This window comes from Thamnophis sirtalis, unplaced genomic scaffold, assembly GCF_051295495.1.
Source record: "Thamnophis sirtalis isolate CommonGarterSnake01/CBP01778 unplaced genomic scaffold, rThaSir2_p1.2 scaffold_1, whole genome shotgun sequence".
Classification (NCBI taxonomy): Eukaryota; Metazoa; Chordata; class Lepidosauria; order Squamata; family Natricidae; genus Thamnophis; species Thamnophis sirtalis.
Window position 1 is genome coordinate 164,702,146 of NW_028261381.1, and position 26,263 is coordinate 164,728,408.

Below are 26,263 nucleotides of genomic sequence, written 5' to 3' on the forward strand. Positions count from 1 at the left end.
ATGGGTGGGCATGGCCAACTTGTAAAATGTGGTGAAACTGACTTGGCTCAGAAACTCTGGCATTTGAAGCACGCAAGTCTTAAAGCTGTCAAGTTGCAAGACCCTTGCACCCCTAATCCTTTAGGGGAAAAAACCCCCAGGGGTGTTCAAACTTGACAGCTTTAAGACTTGTGGACTTCAACTCTCAGAATTCCTCCTCTCGCTCTTCATCTTGATGATGCACGGATGGGCGGGGGGAGGGAGCTGGAACCGGTTCCAAACGGCTCTGTAGATTTGTGGAACCTCTTCTATAGAAGAGGTTAGAACTGGCAGGAGCCCACCCCTGGATATAGATATGGCAGGGACTAGGAGAAGTGAAGGAATGTGAAGAATGCCTTTTGCAAATCTAAATTATGATTTTGTGCAACAAATGAATACCAGCCTCAGGTGAGCCAGGGTTACTAAGGAGTTTAGCATCTGGAGCTTCTGGTATTCTAATCTCCTGTATCCTCCTCCTCTTGTTTTTCCCCCCATTCTGCTACTCCCCTGAGTTCTGGCCTCAGCTGGTCCCACATGCCAAGATCTCTGAGACTCTGCCAGTTCTTAGGAAGCGCCTCCCTAGAGGAGTTTTCCTAAGAAGATATCTGCTTGTTGCTATCCTTCCAGCCGGGGGCCGGAGTGGGATTCTATGGGGCAAGAAAAGGTGGTAGGGCCATATAAAGAGAAAGCTTGCTGAAAGAAATCTAGGAGCAAAAGGTAAGGAAGAAGTCATTGTGTAGGAGAAATGAAGAAAAATGTCAGTTGTGAGGCTTTGGGGGGAGTGCTTTAATGATCATTTTTATATAAACACCACCCAGGAATGTCCTGGGGTCATGTGATCACCTTTTGTGAACTTCTGACAAGCAAAGTTAATGGGGATGCCAGATTCAATTTACACCTCTGTAACAGAGGTGGAATTCAGCCACTTCCGACCGGTTCTGGTGAACCGATAGTGGAAATTTTGAGTAGTTCGGAGAACTGGCAAATACCATCTCTGGCTGGCCCTGACCCCAAACTATTTGCTGCCTTCTCAGTCCCAGCTGATCAGATGGGTCTTCTTTGGTGCCCTGCACAGGAGAATGGAGCTGGAAAGCAAGTTAGTGGGATGGGGAAGGAATGAGGATTTTGCAGTATCTTTCCCCTGGAGTGGGGACGGAATGGAGATTTTGCAGTATCCTTTCCCTGCCACACCCACCAAGCCATGCCCACCAAGCCACGCCCACAGAACTGGTAGTAAAAAAAATGGAATCCCACCACTGACTTGTAGCTGCAGTAATTTACTTAACAACTGTGACAAGAATGGTGGTAAAATGGGGCAAACCTCATTTAACAAATGTCTCACTTAGCAACAGAAATTTTGGGCTCAATTGTAGTCATAAATTGAGGACTACCTATCTTGTCTAATCACCTTCTCTGCAAACTTCTCCACAAAAGGAAGGTTGGGGACTGGGCAATAATTGCCCAGAAGGGAAGGATCTTGCAATGGATCTTGAGGTGGGGGCGTACCACCCTCCAAAATCAGGGAGATCACTTCTCTTTCAAAGAGGCAAGATAACTCTGCATGGACCTATTCCTGGGTCGATTTGAGAATATTCCTCACTGCAGCTTTGCAGATGATCCTTTGGTCCAATGCCCCCTAATAGGACGTGGGTCACTCTAAACAGATGTGTGGGTTTATTGCCATGGTGCTTATTGCCATGGTGCAGGTCTGAATAGAAGTAACAGAATTGGAAGAAACCTTGGAGGTTTCCAAGCCGGGGTGGTGGTGTCATGGCCAGGGTGGGCGTGGCCAGTTCGATGTCACTCATTTGAGGGGCACCTATGGCAGCCAAGTGCTAAGGAAGGACTTCTCTGAGGCCCTCCCTCACTCTCATTATAATTGATTTCCTTCCCTCCCTCCCTCCCTCTTCATTCTCTTTCTTCCTTCCCCTCTTTCCTTATTTTTCCTTCCTTGCTCTCTTCCGATGTTTCCTTCTTTTTCTTTGTCCTTCTTCTTTCCCTTTCTCCTTTCCTGTCCCTTCTTGCATGCTCAAATGCAAAAGGGTAAACATTTCTCCCTTTTGCTAGCCCTCTGCCAGCGAAAATGGAGCTGGGGAGGGCATATGTGGCCTCCCCGGGACGCGTTTTCAGCTGTGATGGCCTCCTTCAGCCCTCTACCAGCGAAAACGGGAACCATTTTCAGTGGCCAAGCGCTGCAGGAGGCCATCACGGCAAAAAACAGTGTCCGTCACAGACAAAAACAGAGCTCCATTTTCATTGTCAGAGACACCGCAGGCCAGTCCTTTGCTGTTTCCAGGGTTGACCCGTGGGCCAGATGTAAAGCACCCCATGGATCACATCTGGCCCACAAGCCTTGAGTTTGACACCCCTGCTTATACCATTAAACAGCCATTAGAGTTATTTGTTACTGTGGAAAAAATTTTTGGGATTACTCTCAAACTTTTTTTAACCAGAGTTGTTAGCAGTGTCACTCGTCAATATCTTATAAGGGTTATGGATCTTCTTGAGTTCAATTTGTTTTGAGTTTTCGTCTTCCTAGATCTTCCCCATTAATTCATTCCTTATCATCATGTGAGGTGAATTTAGAGAACTTACTTCTCTAGTATTTTAACTGGCAGGGGGTGGCATTTTATCAGCAAACTTGAATCTGTTGGTTCCTTCTAAGCCTCCCTTGTTAAATCAATTGTATTTTGAATGTTTTTGAAGTAATCATTTTGGAGATTTTATCATGTTAGCTGTCTTGAGTACTGAGTACTAATCTACATTTTAGTAGTTTATTAGCTATTTTAAATTGTGTATGTGTTTTAGCAAAGAGACACACAACTTGTAAGTTTTCTTATAACCATTCAAAATCACGGGTACAGTTTCCAGGGACATTCCTGAGCCTGGCACCAAATTTGGTGAATGACAGTTGTAAATCCACTTTTAGCAATGAGCCACTGAGAGGGATAAAGATGTGTGAGAATGCTTGTAGACAGGCAGATGTGACGTTTGACAGTGCAAATGACTGTAATAAGATACCTTGTGTGCCATATTCCATTGAGGCACAATTTTTCACTGATCAAACACAGCACAACAACCATTGGGCTTGTACCATGCTTATGATTATGCCGTGATAATTATTTTTTGGAAGTGTTTAATCCAAGTGCACTTGTTGCAAAACTGTTAAAGAGTTCTGTGCGTTCTCTTTGAGAATCTGCCGTACAATGAATCTGATTCAGCAGAATAGGCGAGGGAGGGAGGGAGGGAGAGAGGTGGGGGGGGGGGAGAGAGAGATTGCTACTTTAATTAGATGGGAGATAAGATTCAATTGGACGCATTTTCAAAAACAGCAGAAGGCTCTTATTTTCTCCAATAAATGAATCTTCCATGTGCAGAGGCAGCTTACCTGTGATTATCGATGGGAAATAAATAAGATAAATGGTTGACTTTGGGCCTTGTCTTCTGGCTTCCTGGAGGCATTTATCAGAATGCGATTGGAAAATGGATGCTTGATGGACCTTTGGTCTGATCTGCATGGAAGGGGGAGAGGGAGCCTGCATTAAAATTAGCTTGTAAAAATCTAATGTGATTGTGTTAAGATTTCTCTCTCCCAGGCGGCAGAATCGGGTGACGCTTTGAAGGATAACTGTGTGCAATTCTGCTGAGCCCAGCGATTTGAAAGTTCATGCTAAGTGGTTTGTGTCACCATAAATAAAACTGAAACTTCTACTCTCTCTCTCTCCATGGTTATTTTTTAAATGAAGTTTTTTACAAACTGATCTGGACCTCAGTCTTTTTTTTTTTTTTGGTTTAAACCAAGATGCAGACTTGTTGCTGAAGGAATAAAAATACTCTGCTTGGTTTGCATTTCGGGGGGGAGGAACCAAGGCATCTTGCTATTTTCCTAAGAAAAATAATTTGGGTGCCTAGGAACACCATGGACATTTGTTTTCTCTGCCATTTTCCCATTTTTTATTCATTTGGCTCAGGGCTGGGTTTCAACCGGTTCGCACCGGTCCCTGCGATCCGGTTGGTCGCCGAACCCGGAAGTAAGTAACTTCCGGGAACGGCGAAGCCCCCCGCGCCCGCGCGCGCCCGCACACCCGCGCCCGCTCCTTACCCGGTTTTTTTGAATTTCGCGCTTTCCACGCATGCGCAGAATGCCTGCGCGATCCTCCAGGAGCAGCTGGAGCATCGCGCAGACGCTAATACGCATGCGCGCGCCACGTGCGTGCACACGCGCACCGCATGCGTGCGCGAGGATGCCGCGTGCGTGCGTGAGGACGCCGCGTGTGTGCACGCGCGCGCCGCATGCGTGCGTGAGGACGCCGCCGGCCTCGTTCCAACCGATCTGGTTGGAACGGGGCGAGAAACCCACCCCTGATTTGGCTTTTTAGAGTTGTTTTGGGCTCAGTATTTACTGTACAGGTAGTCCTTGTTGAGGCCCGCGGAGCTGGCAGCAGAGTCAGACAGAGAAGAGGTCGGGGAGGAACATGGGCCAGTCCTGGGGGCTGAGGAAAGCTCAGACGAGGGCTCTGCATCGGAGGCAGAGAGGGAGCTAGACGGCAGTGAGGCAGAGGAACAGCTGGAGCCTGTTCCCAGTATGCACATGCACAGAGCTTCCAGAAGACAAGAACAACTAAGAAAGCAAGGTCACCTTGGGAGTAAAGCCACACCTTGCAGGTGATTGGCCCCTTCCATAGGAAACAAAAGAGGAACCAACAGAGAATGGGCTTTTGCAGGAAACAATTTGTTCCTTTAGTCATTTCAAGAGTGGAAAGTTTTGTTTGTGACTATAAGAGACTCTGTCTCTTATAAGTTTTGCCTTGCCCTGTGTTTGGAAACTAGTTATCTGGCAGCTCTCCAAATGAGATAAGGTTCGCATTGATAAACATTCCTCTGAAAGACTGTTTGCCAAGCCCTGCTGACTGTGAATGAAAGGAATTCACAGTTGTGTAAATAAAAGGGGTTTTGCCGGGACCAAGACTCTGCTTCTTACTTTTTAAGGAAGCCTGGGCGAGAACAGTCCTCAACTTATGATCACAATTGGAACCTGGAATTTTGATCATAAGTCATGTTGTAAGTCGACCGGCCTCAATTTTATGACCATGTTTATGGTCATAAAAAATTGCAAAAAAAGTTGCTAACTGCAGTCCCACGATTGCAGTGTTCTGCAACCGGTTGTAAATGTGAGCCGGTTGCCAAATGCTCAAAGTGCAATCACATGGTTGTTGTGCAATCGGTTGTAAGTCAAGGACTACATGTAATGATGGCTGTGGGGTAAAATTGAAATTGTTAAAAAAATCATTACTGTTTCTGGCTGTTTGTTATATTTTATTATTATAGCAATAGCACTTAGACTTATATGCTGCTTCACAGTGCTTTATAGCCCTCTTTAAGCAGTTCACAGAGTCAGCCTATTGCCCCCAACAACCTGGGTCCTAACTTTACCCACCTCGGAAGGATGGAAGGCTGAGTCAGCCTTGAGCCTGGTGAGATTCGATCTGCCAAGCTGCTGGCAGCCAGTGATCAGCAGAAGTAGCCTGCAGTACTGCACTGCACCACCATGGCTCATTATATTCTTTTCTTACCATATTTGATTGTGTTTTATTTTGTTCTACGAGACCAGGAGTCTGAATAATTGGACAGCAGAGTAAATTAATTCATTCATTGATCTAATGGCCATTCAGTTTTGGTTGCCACGATGTAAAAAAGATGGGGAGATTCTAGAAAGAGTGCAGAGAAGAGCAACAAAGATGATTAGGGGACTAGAGACTAAAACATATGAAGAACAGTTGCAGGAACTGTCTAGTTTAATGAAAAGAAGGATTAGGGGAGACATGATAGCAGTCTTCCAATATCTCAGGAGCTGCCACAGAGAAGAGGGTGTCAAGTTATTCTCCAGGACACCTGAGTGTAGGACAAGAAGCAATGTGTGGAAACTAATCAAGAAGAGAAGCAACTTAGAACTGAGGAGAAATTCTCTGACAGAACAATTAACCTGTGGAACAGCTTGCCTCCAGAAGTTGTGAATGCTCCAACACTGGAAGTTTTCAAGAAGATGTTGGATAACCATTTGTCTGAATGGTATAGGGTTTCCTGCCTAAGCAGGGGGTTGGACTAGAAGACCTCCAAGGACCCTTCCAACTCTGCTATTGTATTCTAATAGATATTTAATGTGAATCTTGGAAAGCACCTGGCTGGCCACTCTTGCAACCAGGAAGCCTGAGATGGATGTTCCATTTCATCCAGCATAGCTTGTTTGTTCTCAGCAAAGCAACCTAATGTATTTTATGTACCCACATGTTCAACGGAGGACAATGAAGAACAGCCATTTTGTACTGCAAGAAATTGGAGTTGATTAATCTGGTGGTTAACTAATCGGTAGAGGATATTGATAGATGAATAAATCCGCATCTCTGAATCAAGAACACTGCCTCTTCTCCCCTTCATAATACACACCCCTCTCTAGATGAGCTTGGATCATAAGAACTCAGAAATAGGTCATAATTCTGTAATGCAATGTTTCTCTATCTTGGCCATTTTAAAATGGTGGACAAGCCAGCTGGAGAATTCTGGGAGTTGAAGTTCACCCATCTTAAATTACCAAGGTTGAGAAACACTGGACCAAATTTGCAATGAGCCGAAGTGGCGCAGTGGTTAAATGCAGCACTGCAGGCTACTTCAACTGACTGCAGTTCTGCAGTTCGGCTGTTCAAATCTCACCGGCTCAGGGTTGACTCAGCCTTCCATCCTTCCGAGGTGGGTAAAATGAGGACCCGGATTGTTGTTGGGGGCGATATGCTGACTCTGTAAACCGCTTAGAGAGAGCTGAAAGCCCTATGAAGCGGTATATAAGTCTAACTGCTATTGCTATTGCTATTGCAATGGTTTGGATTCATAGCTCAGCCGTTTCTAATTTCTTCACTGAAGCTAAACATTTGCCTTCTGTACAGCAGTGAACCACACTTTTTGATAGCTGAGGCATGGATAAGATGCTTGGAGTCAGGCCATACCCCAAGCATAAGATGCTTGGGGTCAGACCAGTGGTGGGATTCAAAATATTTTACTACCCATTCTGTGGACGTGGGTGGGTGGGCATGGTGGGGGAAGGATACTGTAATATCTCCATCCCCTCTCCACTGCAGGAGAAGGTTACTGCAAAATCCCCATTCCCTCCCGATCAGCTGGGACTCGGGAGGCAGAGAATAGATGGGGATGGGGCCAGTCAGAAGTGGTATTTACCGGTTCTCCGAACTACTCAAAATTTCCGCTACCGGTTCTCCAGAACTGGTCAGAACCTGCTGAATGCCACTTCTGGGTGAGACTCATGATACATTGTGGGTAGAGATACATAATGCATGGTACTGACAACAAGATTGTCTTGCATTTTTTCTCTCTTTATTTAGTAACACGGTTGTTAAGTGAATCTGGGTTCCCACTGGTCAAAAAGTCACGATGATCCCAGGACACTGCAACCGTCATAAATATGAGTCAGTTTCCAAGTGGCTGAATTTTGATCATGTGACCACAGGGATGCTGCAATGGCTGGAAGTGTGAAAAATGGTCGCTGTTTTCAGTGCCACTGTAACTTCGAATGGTCGCTAAACAAACTGTTGTAAGGTGAGGACTACCTGTAATGGAATAAAGCTCAAGGTGACTGGGATAATCAATTCATGTTCCTACCAAACAGACAAGGGGTTCCAAATCAGGGGTGCTTGCACGCCCTGTGGGTGTGAGATGATATTCCAGGGGACGTGAAAACTTGGGTTTAGAAGTTTAAAAATTATAGTGCATATGTAAGTTTATAATAATTATATGCATACAATTATTTATTTTTAAGGGATGCAAGAATATATCAGAAGCGTTCTAGGGGTGCAGTGTATAGAAAAGGTTGGGAACCCCTGAAATAGAGGTTGACACAACTCTTGCCAACTGTGTGTGAAATGGATAATCATAGAAATCTATTAAATAAATAAACAAGCAATGGAACTGACAACCTTTCAAATGCCTTATTATACAGAAAATTATACAGAACAAGGGAATGTAAAGTAAATCTGTCCCCACCTGCTTTTTTGGGGTCCTAAGGCTGCAAATGTAGAGTCCATACTGGCAACCACTTAGCATGCACCCCACAACCCCCCCAAATATACATACATACATACATACATACATACATACATACATACACACACATATAAGCTGAATTCCACTCACTCATCACGAAATCTCCAGAACCGTAAAGCCTACTTGAAATTTGGCACGTATGTTTCCCTTGGCTTCTAGGTGCTTGCTAAGAAAGGATTTTCTAAATGACCATCAGATCAGTAGTATTTCTTATACAGTAATTAACACGTTCTGATGCTAAGGAGTTCTACTCCCCCTCCCCATCTAAAACGAACTTTGTTCCAACTGCCAATTGCCCCACATTCCGTTACCTCAGTTCAAACTGGCCAATGTTCCACTCCTTCACTCAGGAGCAGTCTGGGTATTAAACTTCGGTACCTCACCAAAATGTCTACGCTTTCAACTATGGAACGGCTTCCAGAATCAAGGTGGCGGGAGCCAATGGATTGAACCAGATTTCTCCTGCATTGCTCAATCACATAGTTTCGTTGCGAAGCACGGGTATCCAGCTAGTCATTTTATAAGGAATTCCTATATCAGTGATGGCTAACCTTTTTGCCATCGCGTGCCAAAAGCGGGGGAAGCACGGGGGGGGGGGGTCATGCACGTGCATGCCCACACCCATAATTCTATGCGTTCGCATCCCACGCATGGGCATGTGACCTCCCTGCACTCTCCCCCCCCCCCGCTTTTGGCACGTGATGGCACAGTGGACCTGTTTTTCACCCTCCCCAGGCTCCAGGCTCTTTCTAGGAGCCTGGGAAGGCCGAAAAAGCCCCCCCCCCCAAGGCACTCCGGAGGCCGAAAACGGCCCGTTTGCCAGCTTCCTGTCAGACCAGAAGGTCTGTTTTTCACTCTCTCCAGGCGCCAGAGCCTTTCTAGGAAGCTAGGGAGGGCAAAAACGGCCTTACCCCCCCCCCCCCGGAGGCCCAGCAGAGGCCAACTGTTTCCTGACTTCTGGTGGGCCCAGAAGACCCAAAAATCAGCTGGCGCACTGGAGCTGTGCTCGCGTGCCCACCGATATTGCTCCACGTGCCACCTGTGGCATGCGTGCCATAGGTTCGCCATCATAGTCCTATATCCTAGAAAAATAGGGTTGACTCCTAACTCTCCAAGGTTCTTTTTTTTTAATTTGGGGAGTGAGGATAACAAAGCCCAAACTCTATTACTTTTCTAAAAGTTTTCCCAGTAATTATTTGGATTTCTCTAGGAGGTGAGCAAGTAGGACGCGTAGGAGTGGATGGGAAGGCGATGCACTGCTCTTGTTGGGGCATATTTAAAGGTGTTAATGCTAATTGTGAGCCTGGAGTGTAACGGCATCAAACAGCTCTGCCTGAACCATTATCTGATCTAAATGGCCCCATCTTCTGGATTTCACTTGTGCAGCACAAATGTCTGTCCTAAGGGAGGATTTGCACAGATGTTTTACTTGTACAAGCCTGAGTCTCAACTCTATGGGAATTCCGATTCACAGAGGATCCAGGGCTAAAGACCATGCAAAGACCCTGCAGGTGTCTGTGCTATCACTGCAGGTGTCTGGAGGGCTTGGCCTCCAGTATGAGATGGAGAGAGCTATCAACACATCACTACATTGCCAGAACATGCCAGTTAGGTTTTTTTTTAATTTAATTTTTTTAATTGTCAGGTAGTCCTTGACATGGGGGCTCAGTCAATAAGACCCTGAGCTTGTCGGTCACAAAGGTTGGCAATTCGGCGGTTCGAATCCCTAGCACGGTTTAACGGAGTGAGCTCCCATTACTTGTCCCATCTTCTGCCAAAAAGCACGTAAAAATGCAAGTAGAAAAATAGGGACCATCTTTTGGTGGGAAGGTAACTGTTCCGTGGGACTTTGGTGTTTAATCATGCCAGCCACATGACCACGGAAATGTCTTTGGACAGAGCTGGCTCTTCGGCTTTGAAACAGAGATGAGCACCGTCCCCTAGAGTCTGGAACGACTAGCACATATGTGCAAGGGGAATCTTTACATTTCGTCCTTGATGTACGGCCACAATTGAGACCAGAATTTCCACTGCTAAGTGAAGCAGTTGTTCAGTGAGTCACACCCGATTTTATGACTTTTTTTTTTGCCATGCCTGTTAAGTCAATCCCTGCACTTGTTAAGTAAATCATGTGGTTGTTAAGCAAATCTGACTTCCTCCCCTTGACTTTGCTTGTCAGAAAGTCAGCTGGAAAGGTCGCAAATGGAAATCACATGACCCCAGGATGCTGCAAATGTCACACTGTATATGCATGCCAGTTGCCAAAATATTGATCATGTCACCATGCGGCAACGGTCATAAATGAGAGGATCAGTTGTAAGTCTTTTTTTTTCCCCCGGAGCCATTGTATTCAAACAATCAAAATAACAGAGTTGGAAGGGACATTGGAGGTCATCTATTCCAACCCCCTGCTCAAGCAGAAGAGTCCTTATCATTTTTGACAAGAGGCAGTAAAGTCTCTTCTTGAAAGCCTCCAGTGATGGGGGCACCCACAACTTCTGTAGACAAGCTGTTCCATTGGTTGATTGTTCTCACTGTCAGAAAATTTGTCCTTATTTCCAGCTTGCATCGCTCCTTGATCAGTTTCCATCCATTGTTTCTTGTCTGGCTTTTGGGGGCTTTGGAAACTCGGTTGACCCCCCCTCCTCTCTGTGGCAGCCCTTCAAATATTGGAATAGTGCTATCATTGTCCCCCCTGGTCCTTCTCTTCCAGCCATACCCAGTTCTTGCAAGCATTCTTCATATGTTCTAGCCTCCAGACCCGCAATCATTTTGTTACTCTCCTCTGCACTTTTTCTAAAGATTGAATCTAATGATTCAATCATTAAATGAATGGTTATAAATCAAAGCCTACCTGTGTTGTAGAACTCCTGATCATCAGAAGGTGAGAGTTTTTCATAATTCCAGATTTTTCCTCCTGGTTATGCTCTGCTCAGAAGGAAATGCTAAGATCTGTTCAACAAAACTTTGACATCATTGCTCCCATTTTAGGTATAACTTATTGTCCTTTTTTAGGGATGATTCATTGCTGCAAGTAATTAAAGGGCAGCTTAGTGATAGACAGGAAACCAAATAGTTCTAATTTTATATTTCCTCCTCCTTCCCCTTGAAGTAAGACACTAACTCTAATTTTGAATTCATTAATACAATGGGGCAACCTGTGGATACTGAAATGTTCTGGGCACAGGGCAGAAATGCTATATAGGCCAAGCCTTGTTTAATCTGGTAGCCTGCAGATGTCAAAACCTGCCTTCCTGTTTCTTAAGTCTATGTACTCCATATCGGACACATTGGCATGATAGAGCTTGGGCTTTGTCTATGACTGTGATGAAATGGCATGCATTTCACAGGTGGCACATGGAGCCCTCTCTACGGACACATGAGCCATCACCCCAGCTCAGCTCTACTGTTCATGTGCACGCACCTCCCACCGGCCAGATGATTTTCGAGTCTCTGTCATGCATGAATGGAGATGTGCACACCTGCACAGGAGGTGGGGGTGGGTCGTGCGTGCATATGCAGGGGGCAGGGGGGACTGCAGGGGTGGGTGGCGCCACCCCGCGCCCCATTTATGGTTCTAGGAGACTGCAGGGAGGCCTGCTAGGCCCAAAACAGGGCGTGGAGAGGTCACGTGCGCATGCGCACATGTGCAGGGTGCAAGGGGTGGTGTCACACACGCATTGCATTGTAAGTGTGGGTGCAGGTGCAAGCACACTTTTGGCACGCAAGGACAAAAAGGTTATCCATCACTGGTCCATGAGATATATTTTCAGATATCTGACAAAAGCTGTCATATCCTCTCTCAGTCTTCTTTCTTTCTTTCCTTCCTTCCTTCCTTCCTTCCTTCCTTCCTTCCTTCCTTCCTTCCTTCCTTCCTTCCTTCCTTCCAAGATAGGGTCAAAAAAGTCAAGATAATATTTATTGCAATCTTAATTGAAACGCTCCCCGTTTTACCCCTGTGATGCATTTTGACTTTTTTTTCACTACACCTTTGAATACCCGTCCGTTCCTCTTCCCTTTCATAAAAATAAATATGGAGCATGAATAACAATAAAGTGTTTTAAAAAGCAGAGCTTCAGAAACACAGAAACACAAGGATTATCTTAGAGCAGCTTCCTGCAAGCACGGTTTGGAGACTGAATCCCACAAGCTGGCAGCCATACTAACCCAACTCCCAGTTCTCTCCATCTGTCTTTGTAAGGCTTAGTTTCCAGTCTCCTGATTTTCCTTCTTGCTTTTTTTTTGTTTTTTGAACCCATCCAAGTCTCTCTGACTCCTTCTTAAAGCAGATGCCATACAAAATATAAATTATGGGCAGGTTTCCATGTAACATGGAAGCCTTGCTTAGTGTCATCCATGATAAAGAACATATTCTCGTTCTGCAGCACAAGCAATCACAGAACAGAATAAGAGAGTTGGAAGGGACCTTGAAGGTCTTCTAGTCCAACCCCCACCCCCCAAATCCTCCCTGTCCAGTACCAAGTCAATTTTGCATTTTAGGGCTGAGCAGCACTTCCTATGTTGTTATCTGACAAGTATAGGTAGTTCTTGACTTACGACCACAATTGAGCCCCAAATTTCTGCTGCTAGGAGAGCGTTGTTAAGTGGGCTTTGCCCCATTTGACAACCTTTCATTGTTAAGTGAATCGCTGCAGTTAAGCTAGTAACATGGTCGTTAAGTGAATCTGGCCTCCCCACTGACTTTGCTTGTCAGAAGGTCTGCAAAAGGGGAATCACGTGACTTTGGGACAATCGTCATAAATATGAATCAGTTGCCTGAATTTTGATCACATAACTATAGGGATGCCGCAATGGTCGTAAGTGTGAAAAATAATCATAAATCACTTTTTCAGTGCTGTTGTAACTTCAAAAGGTCACTAAATGAACTGTTGTAAGTTAAGGACTACCTGTAGATAATAATCTGACCCAGATCAGAGCTACTGTCTACATGGGATATAATCTAAATATTTTTTAGTCTAGTTTCCCATACACACACACACAAACACACACACTCTACGAGATGTATGTCAACTTCCACCTAGAATTCTCAGTAATGATTGCACATATGTATTTGCGGGTATGAGCTCTCAGGACCCAAAGAGAAAATTCTGCTTTGTACTATTATTATTATTATTATTTGCAGTAATTTCTGCATTGTTTTCCAAGAGGACTGCTTGATACCGCTGAGTAAATGGTCCCTTCCCTACTAGCAATTCCACAAATTGAACGGAGGGATTGACTTGATTCGCCAATCAGGATGAAATGCACTTCAATGGATCTGATCAGCCAAGACAGTTTCAGCATATGGACATTTCAATGGCTTGAAACTGGATCTGATTCAGACGAATGAGCCAATTTAATTCAGATGTCCACATCAAATAGAATTGATCTTCCGAATCCCTTTGAATCTAATTGGATTCAGGTCATGCACCTCTGTGACTTAAACATAAATCACTATTAATCCAAATTTCAGCAGTATGAGAAATTGTGGCTTGGAGATTAAAACAAGCTAAGGTCATTGAAAGTAGCCATGGCTTTCTGTTTAGTTATCCTCTGGTTCAGTGGTGGGTTTCCATTTTTTTTACTACCCGTTTGCTCATGCGTGCACGTGTGACACCTATGCGCATGCACAGAAGCGTCTGGGTGGGTGGGCGGAGCCTCCCACCACCGCTACTACCAGTTCGCCTGATCCAGGCCGAACCAGGAACAACCCACCTCTTCTCTGGTTCTACTACTCATTAGGGCAGGGGTGTCAAACTTGATTTCATTGAGGGCCACATCAAGGTTGTGTTTGACCATGGGGGTGGGGGACAACTGAGGTGGGTGTGATTGGAGTGGGTATGGCCTGCTTGATGTCACTCATGTCGGGGGGGCACCTGTGGCAGTCCGAGTGCTCTGCCAGCGAAAACAGGACCCCGAGCTCCGTTTCCAGCTACGACGGCCTCCTGTAACTTTGCTAGCTAAAATGGAGCTGGGGGGGGGGGGTATGTGTCCATTCTAACTGGCAGAGGGTTGCAGGAGGCCATTGCAGCCGGAAACGGTGCTCGGGAGTCCGTTTTCAGTGGCAGAGCCACCCTCACTGTTTCCAGGGTGGCCCCACAGGTGAGATCTAAGAACCTTGGGGGTTGGATGCGGCCCGCGGGCCTTGAGTTTGACATCCCTGCATTAGGGGCACAAAGTAGCCTTATCGCAATGTGACTTAGCGCAGCGTATTACAACCTTGGCAACGTGAAAATGTGTGAACTCCAATTCCCAGCATGTTGGCTGGGGAATTCTGGCACTTGAAGTCCACATGTCTTTAAGTTGCCAAGGTTGAGAAGCAGTGACTTAGAGGATTGTTAACAGGCCAGATTAGTAAACATTACATATAATCCCCAGCAGTTCCCTCTGCTCTCTCAATTATATATTGCAATATACCTCTTTGGCTCTGAAAGCAGCATATCAGTTCTCCGAAAGAAAGGGCGGATTAAAACATAAATATTTGGTCACTGCTGAACTTTAATAAATCTGCCCTCCTGATCACCCACATTCCTATTTAACTTAGCAGCTAAATCATGCCTTTCTTGTAAGTCCTTAGCCCAACATAATAGCAACTCAGTCATATTATTCCCCATAATAGAGACATTATTTTCCTTTTCCCTGCCAACACACACAGTTATCTCCACTCCACGTTTCTAAAACCCCGTGCATGAAATTGTCCACCGCAAGTTACTCATTCAAAGAAAAAGAGACTAGAAAGAGAGGCATGTTTTCATAAAATGTTGAATGAATCTCAGTTTCTCCCTAGTTGCAGCATGACTCCAGTATTATTTCACATTATTAGTACCGGTTCAGAGGTTAGGGGGTCAAATTATGAGTGAGTATGTGCTGTAAAAGTGTTCAGAGACTACTGGTAAAACCAGAGTTTACCCCTCACACCCCAGTGGAGCAGTGGTGGCGTTTCCCCACCTTTCCTCCATTGGGTGCCAAAAACAGGGGAGCGCAGGGGGTATCGTGTGCGGGTGTGCCCATGCCCATAATTCTATGCATGTGACCCCCCCCCCGAGCGCATGCGCAACTAATGCCCCCCCCATTTTTGGCATGTGATGGACCCGTTTTCCACCCTCCCCAGGATCCAGAGGCTTTCTAGGAGCCTGGGGAGGCCGAAAACGCCCCCCCCCAAGGCCCTCCAGAGGCTTCAGGAGGCTTCCCTGAAGCCTCTGGAGGGCAAAAAACGACCCTACGGGAAACCCGGAAGTTCAGGAGGGTGAAAAACAGCCTAAAATGAAGGCTGAAGTCAGCTGGCCAGCGCACGCATGGAGCTGACAGGGCAACACCTCGCGCGCCCTAACAAATGGTTCTGCATGCCACCTGTGGCACCTGTGCCATAGGTTTGCCATCAGTGGAATAGAGATTGTTCACACAACCCAGGACAGAGTCAAGAGCCCATATTTTGTACGGTTCCACCACAAAACCGCGGTCGACTAAAGCGCGCTTGACGAAACCGCGTATCTGACGTCATCACAGCGCGACGAAAACAGCACGCTGTGAGCGGTAAAGCTAAAATTAACGCGTAAACCTAAACCTAACCCCCCCAAACCTAACCCTAACCCTAACCCTAACCCTAAACCTAACCCTAAACCTAACCCTTAACCTAACCCTAAACCTAACCCTAAACCTAACCCTAAACCTAACCCTTAACCTAACGCTAAACCTAACGCTAACCCTTAACCTAACCCTAACCCTAACGCTTAACGTAACCCTAACCCTAACCCTAACCCTTAACCTAACCCTAACCCTAACCCTTACCTTTACGTGAATCGGCTTGCTTTAAAAGCGCTTTTTAAAGCGCCCTTTTTTCTCCGCGGTCATTGTAGCGCTGCTGATGACATCAGCGACACGCTTTAATCAGGCGCGCTTTAGTGGACCGCGGTTTTGTCGTGCCACGATTTTGTACAGGTAGTCCTCACCTTACGGCCACAATTGAGCACAAATTTTCTGTTGCTAAGTGAGACAGTCGTTAAGTGAGTTTTGCCCTATTTTACAACCTTTCTTGCCACGGCTGTTAAGTGAACCATTGCAGTTGTTAGGTTAGTAACATGATTCTTAAATGAATCTGGCTTCCCCATTGACTTTGCTTGTCAGAAGGTCGCAAAAGGGGATCGCATGTCCCACGGGAGGGGGGGGAACCACACTCCAACCGTCATAAATATGAGTCAGTTGTCAGAAGTCTGAATTTTGATCGTGTAACCATGGGAATGCTGGGATGGCTACCGAGTGTGAAAAAACGCTCATTAAGTCACTTTTCCCAGTGCCATTAAACTTCAAATGGTCACTGAAACCAATGGTTGTAAGTCGAGGACTACCTGTACAGCAGGATGCTTACTCTTTCTGTATTGAGAAAAGATGCGCTTGTAAGAAATCCACCTTTAAGAAAATAACGTCACTTAGTTCAAATAGGAAGGAGCATCCTTGCTGCCTCTCTGGCTTAATTCTGCTGAATGAGACCCAGTGGATTCCTTTGCCACCCCCACCCAAATCTTCCCCTAATTGCTTCCCCAGCTGTGCTCCCCTCTGGTCCCCGTGGGGTCATCTCCTGCAGAGATCTCCTGCAGTGGCTGCTGCGGGGGGGGGGGGGGAGGGAGGGCTATAGCCCCCTCTGAATCCGCTAATGCTCTTCTTTTTGAAAGAAAATGTAATTTCAATCGAATGGAAAGAGCCGGTGGGCAGGATTTTCCAACCGGGCGATGTTATCTTTCTTGCTCTTTTCTTCTTCTACTCCCCCCCCCCGCCTTTGATCATAAGGCCTGGGTACCATCCCCGGTTTAGATCTTCGGGTGGGTGGTGGGTGGGAGGCATCCTTCCCCCCCCCCACCCGCAACCCCCTTACAAACCCCATCCTTGGATCACCTTTGCGAGCCAACAGGAGGCGGCAGGGGAGGTTTCGCTCACCAGACCTCTCCGCTCCCCGCCGCCTTGTAATTCACCCCCCCTCCCGTTAAGGAGGAGGAGAAAGGGGCGGAGACTAGCGACTTGGGGAGGGCGGGGAGGAGGAGGAAGAGAGCGGGAGAGGTCGGTCATGGGTGCCGCGGGAGCCGTGCTAGCCCGGAGGGGGAGGGGGGAGATGTGAGGGTGTCCCCCCCCCCTCCACCCCCGGTATTTTCTTTGCAAAGGAGAAAAAAAAGAGATTGTGCTTTCCCTCTCCTGCTGATCAAAACCCTCATCACCTCTGCCTTGCTAAGCAGCTGGATTTCCTCTCTGCACCGGGCAACGAAAGAAGAATTTTTTTAAAAAATCATTATTATTTGGGCCATTTCCCTCTCCCTCCCCAGTGGGGGGGGGGGTCCCAGGAAAAGTGAGGTGTCTCTTTCTCTTTTCCCTCCCCCCCCATCACTACTCTTTTGCCCCGTTTCACCAGCAACCACCTCTTCCTTATTAAGACCTCTGAGTGTGCGTTTCCTCTATAGAGTTACAAGCATCCACCAGCCCTCTCCAACCCGGGAAGGATTTAATCCTCGAAGTGATCCACCAACTAACCCCCCAACTGAAGATAAGAGGGTGGGGGCTGCACAAAAAAAGGACATCATCACCACCACCATCTACCCTCCTTAGCCCCCTTTTCCATCGGGGGGACGGCGCCAGCTGGGACCAAAACACGAGCCTGCCTGCCTGCCCTTAAGATGCTAATCCCGCTGATGAAAGCGCCCGAGAGATGATCAAACGCTGAAAAGGACGGAAGATTGCACTATTTTGACCCCCTTCGACTTCCATAAATATATATTTTTGGAGAGAAAAAAACTTGGTGGGACCTTAAAAAAAAAGCGCCCACTCTTCCTTGCCCCCAGCTTCGCTTCCGTTGGCATCCATCCGCTCCTCCGCCCTGCCCAATTTCGTCTGGGTGATGGTAAGTTTCGCCTCACTTTCCAATCTTTGGGCTTTGCTTGGCGGGGGCCCAGAGAAGTTTATGGGCTTTTCTTGGAGGGCGGAGGAAGAAAGTCCTGCGGCAGGTGGATCGGGGCAAAGAGAGGGGAATTCACCCGGGAGCAAAACAAGAGGAAAAGAACTGAGATCTGTAAAACGGGTGAGGGGTGGAGGGTGTTGCACTGCCCGTAGGGTGAGGAGGGGGGGGTGATGGGTTCTGATTAAGTGGGGACCCCCCCCTTCCCCCGCCCTTGCAAGAGTGCGTCGCCGATTCGGTGCACTTAACCATTGTGCCTCCTCCAGGAGAAGACCCATGTCTCTCCCCGTCCCCCACTCCCGGTTGCCGCAAATTGCTGCTAGTGTCACAGTTTAATGCGGGGGGAGGCGGCGGGTGGTGGTGGTGAAACGAGAGATTGAGAGGGGGAAAGAGAAGCGGAGACCCAAGGCGAGCTGCGTCTGCAGAGTGTCTGGATAGCTCTCCTCTCCTCCGGTGCGCTTTTACGCATGGAATTGGGGAGGGGGGGAAATGCGTAAGATCTGTGCAGGAGGCGGGAGGCGAGAGGGGCGAAAAGTATGGCACACGCTCACACTCGGCAGCAGCCACCTTAGCCTAGGCTCGAGGTAGCGGAAAATGGCCGCTCTGGCGAAGGGGGCGGAGAAGGAGGGCGGGCGAGCTAAGCTGAACTTGAAAATGACGCCCAGCGGGGAGGGAAGAGCCACCGCGGTTGTGCAACGCCAAGGTTGCTCCGGCGGCTGCCTTTCCCTCCGGCCTCTCTTGCGCCAAATGAGCCTACGGCCTCCCCCGCCCGCCCGCCCTCGGCCAGGCCTTCCCCGCCCAGCTCAGGAAAGGCCGAGCAGGAACTCCCTCTCCAGAGCGGCTCTCCCGCCGCGCCCGGCCCCGCCTCGCCTCGCTGTGCCCCAGCCCTTCGCGCGTCAAAATTCGCTGTCTCGCGGGCGAAGCGAGCTGGGCCCTGCGGCAGGAGGAGGCAGGCCGCCTCGTCAGCAGAAGCTGCGAGGTGCCGCTGCGGAGCACCGGCTGGACAAGAGGGGGGGGGGGAGAGAGGCGGCCGCTCGGCGCGCACACCGATGCAGCTTTTGCGGCAGCGGGCCTCCTCTCTCCTCCCAGTTCTTGCTCTTCGACCTTTTCCTTCACCTCCCCCCCCCGGGACTAGAATTCATCCCCATGTATATATACAGCTACCATTGGGGGAAGCTGCCCCACCACCCCAGCCTTCATGTTGGAGATGCGGGGGGGGGGATGTATTTGTGCGCGCCCGCCGGTCCTTCCCCCAGCTGCAGCCTTTAAGACCGGAGCCTCCGCGCGGAGCAAAGCGGGCGCCTCTCGGCCGAGGCCGACTTCTGCTGCGTCAAAGCAAAGCAGGGTGGCGTTTCCTTGCACGGATCTCCTGCCTTCCCCTTTGGTGGACGAATTGCGACCGCAGGACTGTTTGTGTGTGTGTGTGTGTGTGTGTGTCTGTCTTCTGTCTGTCCCTGCAAAAAAAAAAAAAAAGGGAAGCTCGGGGCAACCCCTAAAACTCAGAAGTTAAAGGCAGTGGCGCTTTAAGCGGAGTAAAAAGGTGTTTGGGATCGCCCGTTGGAAGGGCTGATGGTGATTGGGGAAAGGGAGGGGCGGTGAATGGACGGGCTGGTGTAAGAAGACCTAATGTCATTCTTTCCTTAAGTGAAGATCGCCGCCCGCCTTTTACTCTCTCGGCCGAGATTGTTTCCCAGTTAACCGCGTAGATCTTCTCCGCCTTGGAGCCACAGTCCCTGGGAGTTACCCCCAAATAAATATGAATAGGTACGGAATTGGCCCCCCTTCTTTTGCGCGAGGAATCTTGCCCTGGGGGGGTGGGTTTACGAAGAGAGAATCTGGCTCCAGAGAAGTGAGACGCCGTGTCCGGGTTCGTCTGAACATCCCGGCCCGTAACTTCAAGAGAGAAGTTCTGCTTGCTTGGGCCCCCAGTTTGCGCCTCAGATCCTCTGCGCGGTCTGTCTTGGCCCCATTTAAACCAGAGGCAGGCTGCTTTTATCTCTCTTTCTCTCTCACACACACAGACACCTTTACCTTTCAGTTACTGTACAATTTCCCTCTGACTTTGCAGGAGCGATGGTGCTTTTCATGTAACCTTGACTCAAACCGAGCGAAAATACCTGTCAACCAGGAGAGACGGAATTTCTGGGTTTTTTTAAAAAAAAAAATCCAGAGAGTGGAATGAGTTTTTCTGGAGGGAGGTGTTCGCTGGGTGGGAGTAAAATTTTCAAGGATATCCCAGCAGAGAGAGAGTGAGTGAGAAAGAGAGAGAGAAAGAAAAGGAAAGAAAGAAAAAGAAAGAAAAAAGAGAGATGTGTAGGCGCTAACTTGGGACAAGTCAGGACCCCGCCGAGGCGCGGCAGAGCGAGCGTGGCTATGCGGTACCGAAAAGGAAACTTGCAGGGAACCACAAAGGACAAATTCTGTAAAAGGTGAATTGGCTTGAAAACTTTGGCCTTCCTCCGTTGGGGTGGCCCGAGTTCTGATGATAAACGTGGACTCTTGCTTTAGCAAGGAGCCCTGCATATTAGCGACTGTGGTTTCGGGGAAGCTGCTTCTGGCCTCTTAAATCTCTTGCCACGGGTATCTTGTGACAAAAGAGCTTCTGGCCCACTTGGAAGATGAACTGGTAGAAAGAACGTCTGGAAGCGCCAACTCTGCCTAGTCGAGTTTCTGCGTGCAGAATGTGTCTCGGGTTCCCCCCCCCCTTCTTTTTGTCATGGCAGAATATCCCCCCCTTGCCAAGATAGAAACCAAGACCTAGGCAACAGCTTCCTCTTGAGGTCACTAGGCCAATCCTCATTCTCGAATAATTTCGAATCTGCTCTTCTGTTCTTTTATCTCATGCCATTTTGCTAAGTGGGCAAGAAGATCCTTTCGAAATGGCTTGGGTGAGAGAGAGAGAGAGGGCTCGTTTTTCAAAAGCCACCAATTATCTCCTCGGTAGCCCTGGGCGCACTGTCGTTTGTTTACCCACTTATTTATTACCCAGTCAACTGTTCAAAAAAAAAAAAAAGGAGTAAAATTATTTATGATGATTCCTCCCCCTCCCTTCTCAGGATTCACTTTCTATTTAAATCTTCCCAAGATGCAAAATAAGTCCACGTGCGATTTGCGCTGGCATACATTTTCCGTGTCAGAGAGCGTGCTCCCGGCTCTCCCAGCTCAAAAGTAAATCCCATTTGTTTTTTAGTGGCCTTAATTCCAGATTAAAGGGCCTCGGGAGACTCCATAGGCCTTGCCTGTGATTTGCTTTAAGGTGCGCGTGGGTGTGTGGCTGGATGGCGAGGCAACTTGCTAATCTTTCTGGTGATCTCATTTTTTAAAGTTCCTTTTTTGGGGGGGGGCAAGGGAAATCTCCAGGGGCCCAGAGATGAAGAAGGTTGAGTGCCGGCCACGTTAATAACAGGACTTCTTAAAACTTTAGACAGTTTCTAAATTTGAGCCGGTTTGCCATGAAGCGCCTGTCTTAACCGTGGTTAGAAGAGTTGCGGCTTTTGACGCGGGTAACTGGTAGCCTTGCCAGGGAAACATTTATTTTCTCTTCTGCTACCTACCCCGCCGCCCTAGAGGTGCCCTTTCTTCTCATCCCCCTCGTTTCCTTTGATTCGCTTCTCTATCTCGATCCCTTTGTGGAGAAACTGGTGATGTGTCGGGAAAACAGACTGGAGGGCTGTGCGCTTCCTACGTTTGGGGAGCGCTGGGCATTTTCTTCGGGTGGGCCCGCCTAGTAAGCATAGCGTCGCCCCCCAGGCCGCTGGTTGGCCGTCGGAAGAGAGGAGCTGCTCCCAGAAAGGCTGGCTAACCACCTTCTTCTTCCTCCCTTTCCAGTGTGGGGAGGGCTGGATAACTTGGAGGGAAAGAGGATTTAAGAAGGGGAGAAACTCTCGGCCTCTCTCCATTCATTCCACTGCCTGGCGCTACGGCCTGGCTGCGTTTTTGGGAAGTGGGAGGCATAGAAACCTCATTATCTAGGAACAAACGCCCGAATATCAAGGAGGGGGTTCGATTTCTCAGAGCTAAGAATTCCAGCGTCTGGAGATCTACATTAAGATTGCTTTTTCAAACCGTATTTTGGAGCAGTGACAGCCGAAACTTGTTCCAAGAAAGTTGGAAAGTCCTGGAGAAAAAAAACGTGTTGGCTCTGTTTTTTTTAATTTTAATAGTACCCCACACTCATACTCACACTTTTCCACCTCCAGTTGCTAAGTAGGTAATTGGTTCAACTTGCTCTTTTTTTTAACCTGTTTTCCTAAATTCCATAAATACTGCACACTCACTCGGCGAGCTTAGCATTTCCACCGAATTGACCGGGTCTGGTGAATAAAGTTGCTTCAGGTTATGTGCGGCTGGTAAAACTTCACAGTTCTTTCCCCAATATCCTTAGCCTTCTTAATACAGTCCAGAGAGGCAGCACCTTATTATTATTATTGTGAAGACGATTTTTTAATTGATTTCCCCGCACCAGGTAGACGGAGATAGGAGAGGTGCACTGTAATTCCCTTGGCTAAAGGGGAGACAGACAGACCAGGACTTGGGAGCTTTTAACACCCCTGCCTTGAGATCGATGACTTGACACTGACCTGTTAAAAGGGGCAAGCTTGTACCCCCTTTTTTAAAAACTACATATGTTTGCAGTTGGGAGATAAAAAGGGTTAAGGATGGTGGTTCTTCCAAAAAAATAAAAAAGGGAAAGTATTTCTCCAAACTAGTCTTCCCAGCCTGTCTTACTTGCTTGCAGAAAAACGTAGACTAAAGTTTCTTGCTGCTGGTACCTTAAAATTTTGTATTAGCTTCTCCTACCTTACAGGAGGTGGGGTCGCCCCCCACCTCGTAGGCAAAAAAAAAAAAAAAGAGAACTCGAATTGATTTTACGGAGATCAAAGCCGTCCTCGGATCGCGTTTTTTGCTCTCCTTTTTCCTTTCCTTTCACTTTTCCCCTCCTGGTCTCTTTCTGGCTCTAGACAGGTTGCTTTTCAAATCCCACTTTCTCCTTCCTAAACATTTCACTCGGGATTTTTTTTTAACTTTTTCAAGGGCAACTTGGGTTGGTTTTCCTCCAAATTCTCACCTCCCCGAGTCTGTACATGCTTACTCGGAAGTAAGGCCCAAGAAGTCTTCCTGCGCCCCCCCCCCTCCTCCGAAAACGAGGTCAACCTTGGCTGTGTCTGCAATGTGTTGCTGTAGGAGCCGAACCGCCTTACGCTTTATCCTTCCTCCTCCTTTAAACTATTTTATTTCAAATTCCCTTTTAGGCCTTTGATTGCCGCTTTCCCCCCCCTCCAGCCCCCCCCCTCCGGGCTTCCTAGGAAAACTTTAAAAAGAGAGCCTTATTTTTGTCCTGCGTTTTCCAACTTGTTCAGAGGCTATTTCCAGCCGTTTAAAAAAAAAGTTTGGGGAGCGAGTCTCAATCCACTCTCTCTCTCTTCCCCCAACTCTTAGTTCAGTAGTAGTAATAATAATCATAATAATAAAAAATAGAGAATCTTAGTTCTATCCCTTCCGGGTCCGACGGATCTCTTCGGAAGAGGACAGATTCCGCTTTCCCTTCTTTCCCAGGGAGGTTTGTCGGAGCGATCAAGTGTTATTCCCATTTTTTTTTTATTGCTTCTCCACCCCCATTTTGAAAACTGCGGCCGTCCCCGCGCGCTTCTCCGGGACTGACACTCTTCCAAACTCTTCCGTGGGACACCTACTTCCACGGCTTCGTGTCATTTCTGTGCTTCCCCCCCCCCGCCCCCCGCCACTTCTCCGTCCTGACCCGCTTGCAACCGAATTCAAAGAATCGCAAAATTATGACTACTCCTTCTCTCTGCGCCTCTATACAGATATGCCTTGCGCGTAAATTCTTCTGGCGGTTCGATGCGATTCGCGCGCCCTTAGTTGATTTATTTTTAACCCCCCCCCACAGCCCCCCCATCCGCTCTTTTAAATCCGCTCCTCTTAAATGCATTTCTCTCCCCCCCCCTTTGGTCCCACCCTCGGCTCTCTCTCCCTCCCTCCCTCGCCGTCTCCTCCCTTCTCTCTCCCCCCCTCCCGCACCGATCCATCGCCAGGGAAAGAGAGAGTGAGAGAGTGAGAGAGGAGAGAGAGAGGGAGAGAGGGAGGGAGTCAAGAAAACTGTTCCGGCCGCCGCTGAAATGACTCAGTAACTTTTGCGCTTGGATCTGCTTTTTCAAACCTCCCCCCCCCCCCAACCATCATCGCCACCCTCTTCCTCCTCCTCCACCACCACCGTTTGTTCCGCTAAAGCTCCGAGATGTATTCTTCACCCCTCTGCCTTGCCCAGGTAATTAAAAAGCTTTCTCAACCCCCCCAAAAGAAACATTCTCCTTCGCACCCCCTTCTTCCCTTCCTTCCTTCCTTCCTTCCTTCCTTCCTTCCTTCCTTCCTTCCTCCCTTCCTCCCTCCCTTCCTTCCTCCCTTCCTTCCTTCCTTCCCGCCCTGCCGCGCTTGGTCTGTCTCTTTTCTTTTTTTTTGCTCTCTCCTCGGCTTTTCCTGCTTTCTCTCCCTGCAGTTTTGTCACCCAGATGCATGCTGTGGTTCGCGAGTGCGGCTCGGTTTTATGTGTCCGCTTCTCTCCCTTTCTCTCCACCCCCCCTCCTCCATTTAATTATTTTTTTTAAAAAAAAGAAAGAAAACCGTAGTTCTGCCAATTGCAAAAAAAAAAAAAAAGTGTGTGCGTGCATATCTGCCGGCGGGTGTGTGTTGGTGTGGTGTGTGTGTGTGTGTGTATGCGCGCGCGGGGAGAGACTGGTTGGAAAGGAAGGACAGGACTGGCGGTGTGTGTTTCTGCAGCCCCTCCGGTGGAGGCTGCACTAGCCGTCAGATCTGGTGTTTTTTTTTCCCCTCTCCTTTTTCCGGCAGGTCGTTTTAATCCTTGCTAATTACTTTCTGTTCTTCGCTTGCCAGCTTCCTTCCCACCCTCCTTCCTCCTCCTCCCCCCGGCCGGGTGCGCCTCCCCGCTTTTACTCCCAAACAGTTATATATTTATATATATATATATATATATTTATTTTCTCTCTCTCCACGGCATTCGCGCGCGCGCGCTCTGTTCTTTGCCCGCCGAATGTGGTGGGGAAGGGGAGGGGGGGGGGCAGAAAGGTTGGTCCGGGTTGAGGGTTCAGGATGGTCTTTGAGGAACATAAGTCTGTCCGGGTGGGGATATCCCACGCTGACAACTTGGTGGAAGGTTTGGGAGGAAGCAGGTTTGGCTTTGGTGGCTCTTTCTGTTCCAGGTGCACGTGGGAGTCCCCCTGTGAGTCTACCAGCCGTTTGAGCCAGACAGAGGGTTAAACAGGAACAGACAGGGTGGACATATATTACAATGAAGAATATTACATTTTTTGCTGATGAATAAATGAGGGGAGACTAGTATAGATCTATTTCAAGCTATTTAGCGCTCATCAGCTAGCCATACTCTTACTGGGATTTGAACTTGGGCTGTTTTACAGTTATTTTAACCTCTAAGCCACAAGCTCTCCTCCATTATCTCTGTATGTGTGTATGTGTGTATGTGTGTATTATGTATGTATGTATGTATGTATGTATGTATGTATGTATGTATGTATATCTATATATCTATATCTATATCTATATCTATATCTATATCTATATCTATATCTATATCTATATCTATCTCTATCTATCTATCTATCTATCTATCTATCTATCTATCTATCTATCTATCTATATTACACATACATACATACATACACATACATATGTATATACACATACACATACACATACATACACACACACATATACATGTATGTATGTGTATCTATAATATGTGTATATGTATGTATGTATGTATGTATGTGTATCTAAATCTATCATCTATCTATCTATCTATCTATCTATCTATCTATCTATCTATCTATCTATCTATCTATCTAGTTTAGAGAGCTTTAGGAAGTGTGAGGGAGTAAGAGATTGCTTAGGTGAAAATGCAAGGTAAAAACAAGTGTGTATGTGTGTGTGTGCAAAAACAGTGTGTTTAGATAGAGTGTTAGAGAGTGCCCTAGACATGTGGGAATGGGGTCCCGGTCTCTCAGGGGTTTGGATCTAAGAATGCATCCAGTTTTGTTTTTTTTTGCATTGTAGGCCCTATCAGTACCATCCAGTGTTCAGGAAAGCAAAGATATGTGGAGGGGGGGGGGCATGTGCCTGCACTAGAAAAGGTGTGTAAAAAATGTG

General features: G+C 47.6%; 1 protein-coding gene across 2 annotated transcripts in view; it reads left to right on the top strand.

Moving 5' to 3' along the window:
• The first annotated feature begins 17,197 nt into the window (after nt 1-17,197).
• The window catches only part of NFIC (nuclear factor I C), a 191,133-nt gene continuing 182,067 nt past the window's right edge, over nt 17,198-26,263 (top strand). Inside the window, exon 1 of one of the 2 annotated variants that reach the window (XM_087702686.1) lies at nt 17,198-18,010. In XM_087702686.1, coding sequence (XP_087558812.1) covers nt 18,008-18,010 — 3 coding nt within the window. In that variant the 5' untranslated portion in view covers nt 17,198-18,007. Of the gene's footprint in view, nt 18,011-24,090; nt 24,351-26,263 lie in introns of those variants that run through there. The other variant, XM_087702683.1, reaches the window with a different exon arrangement.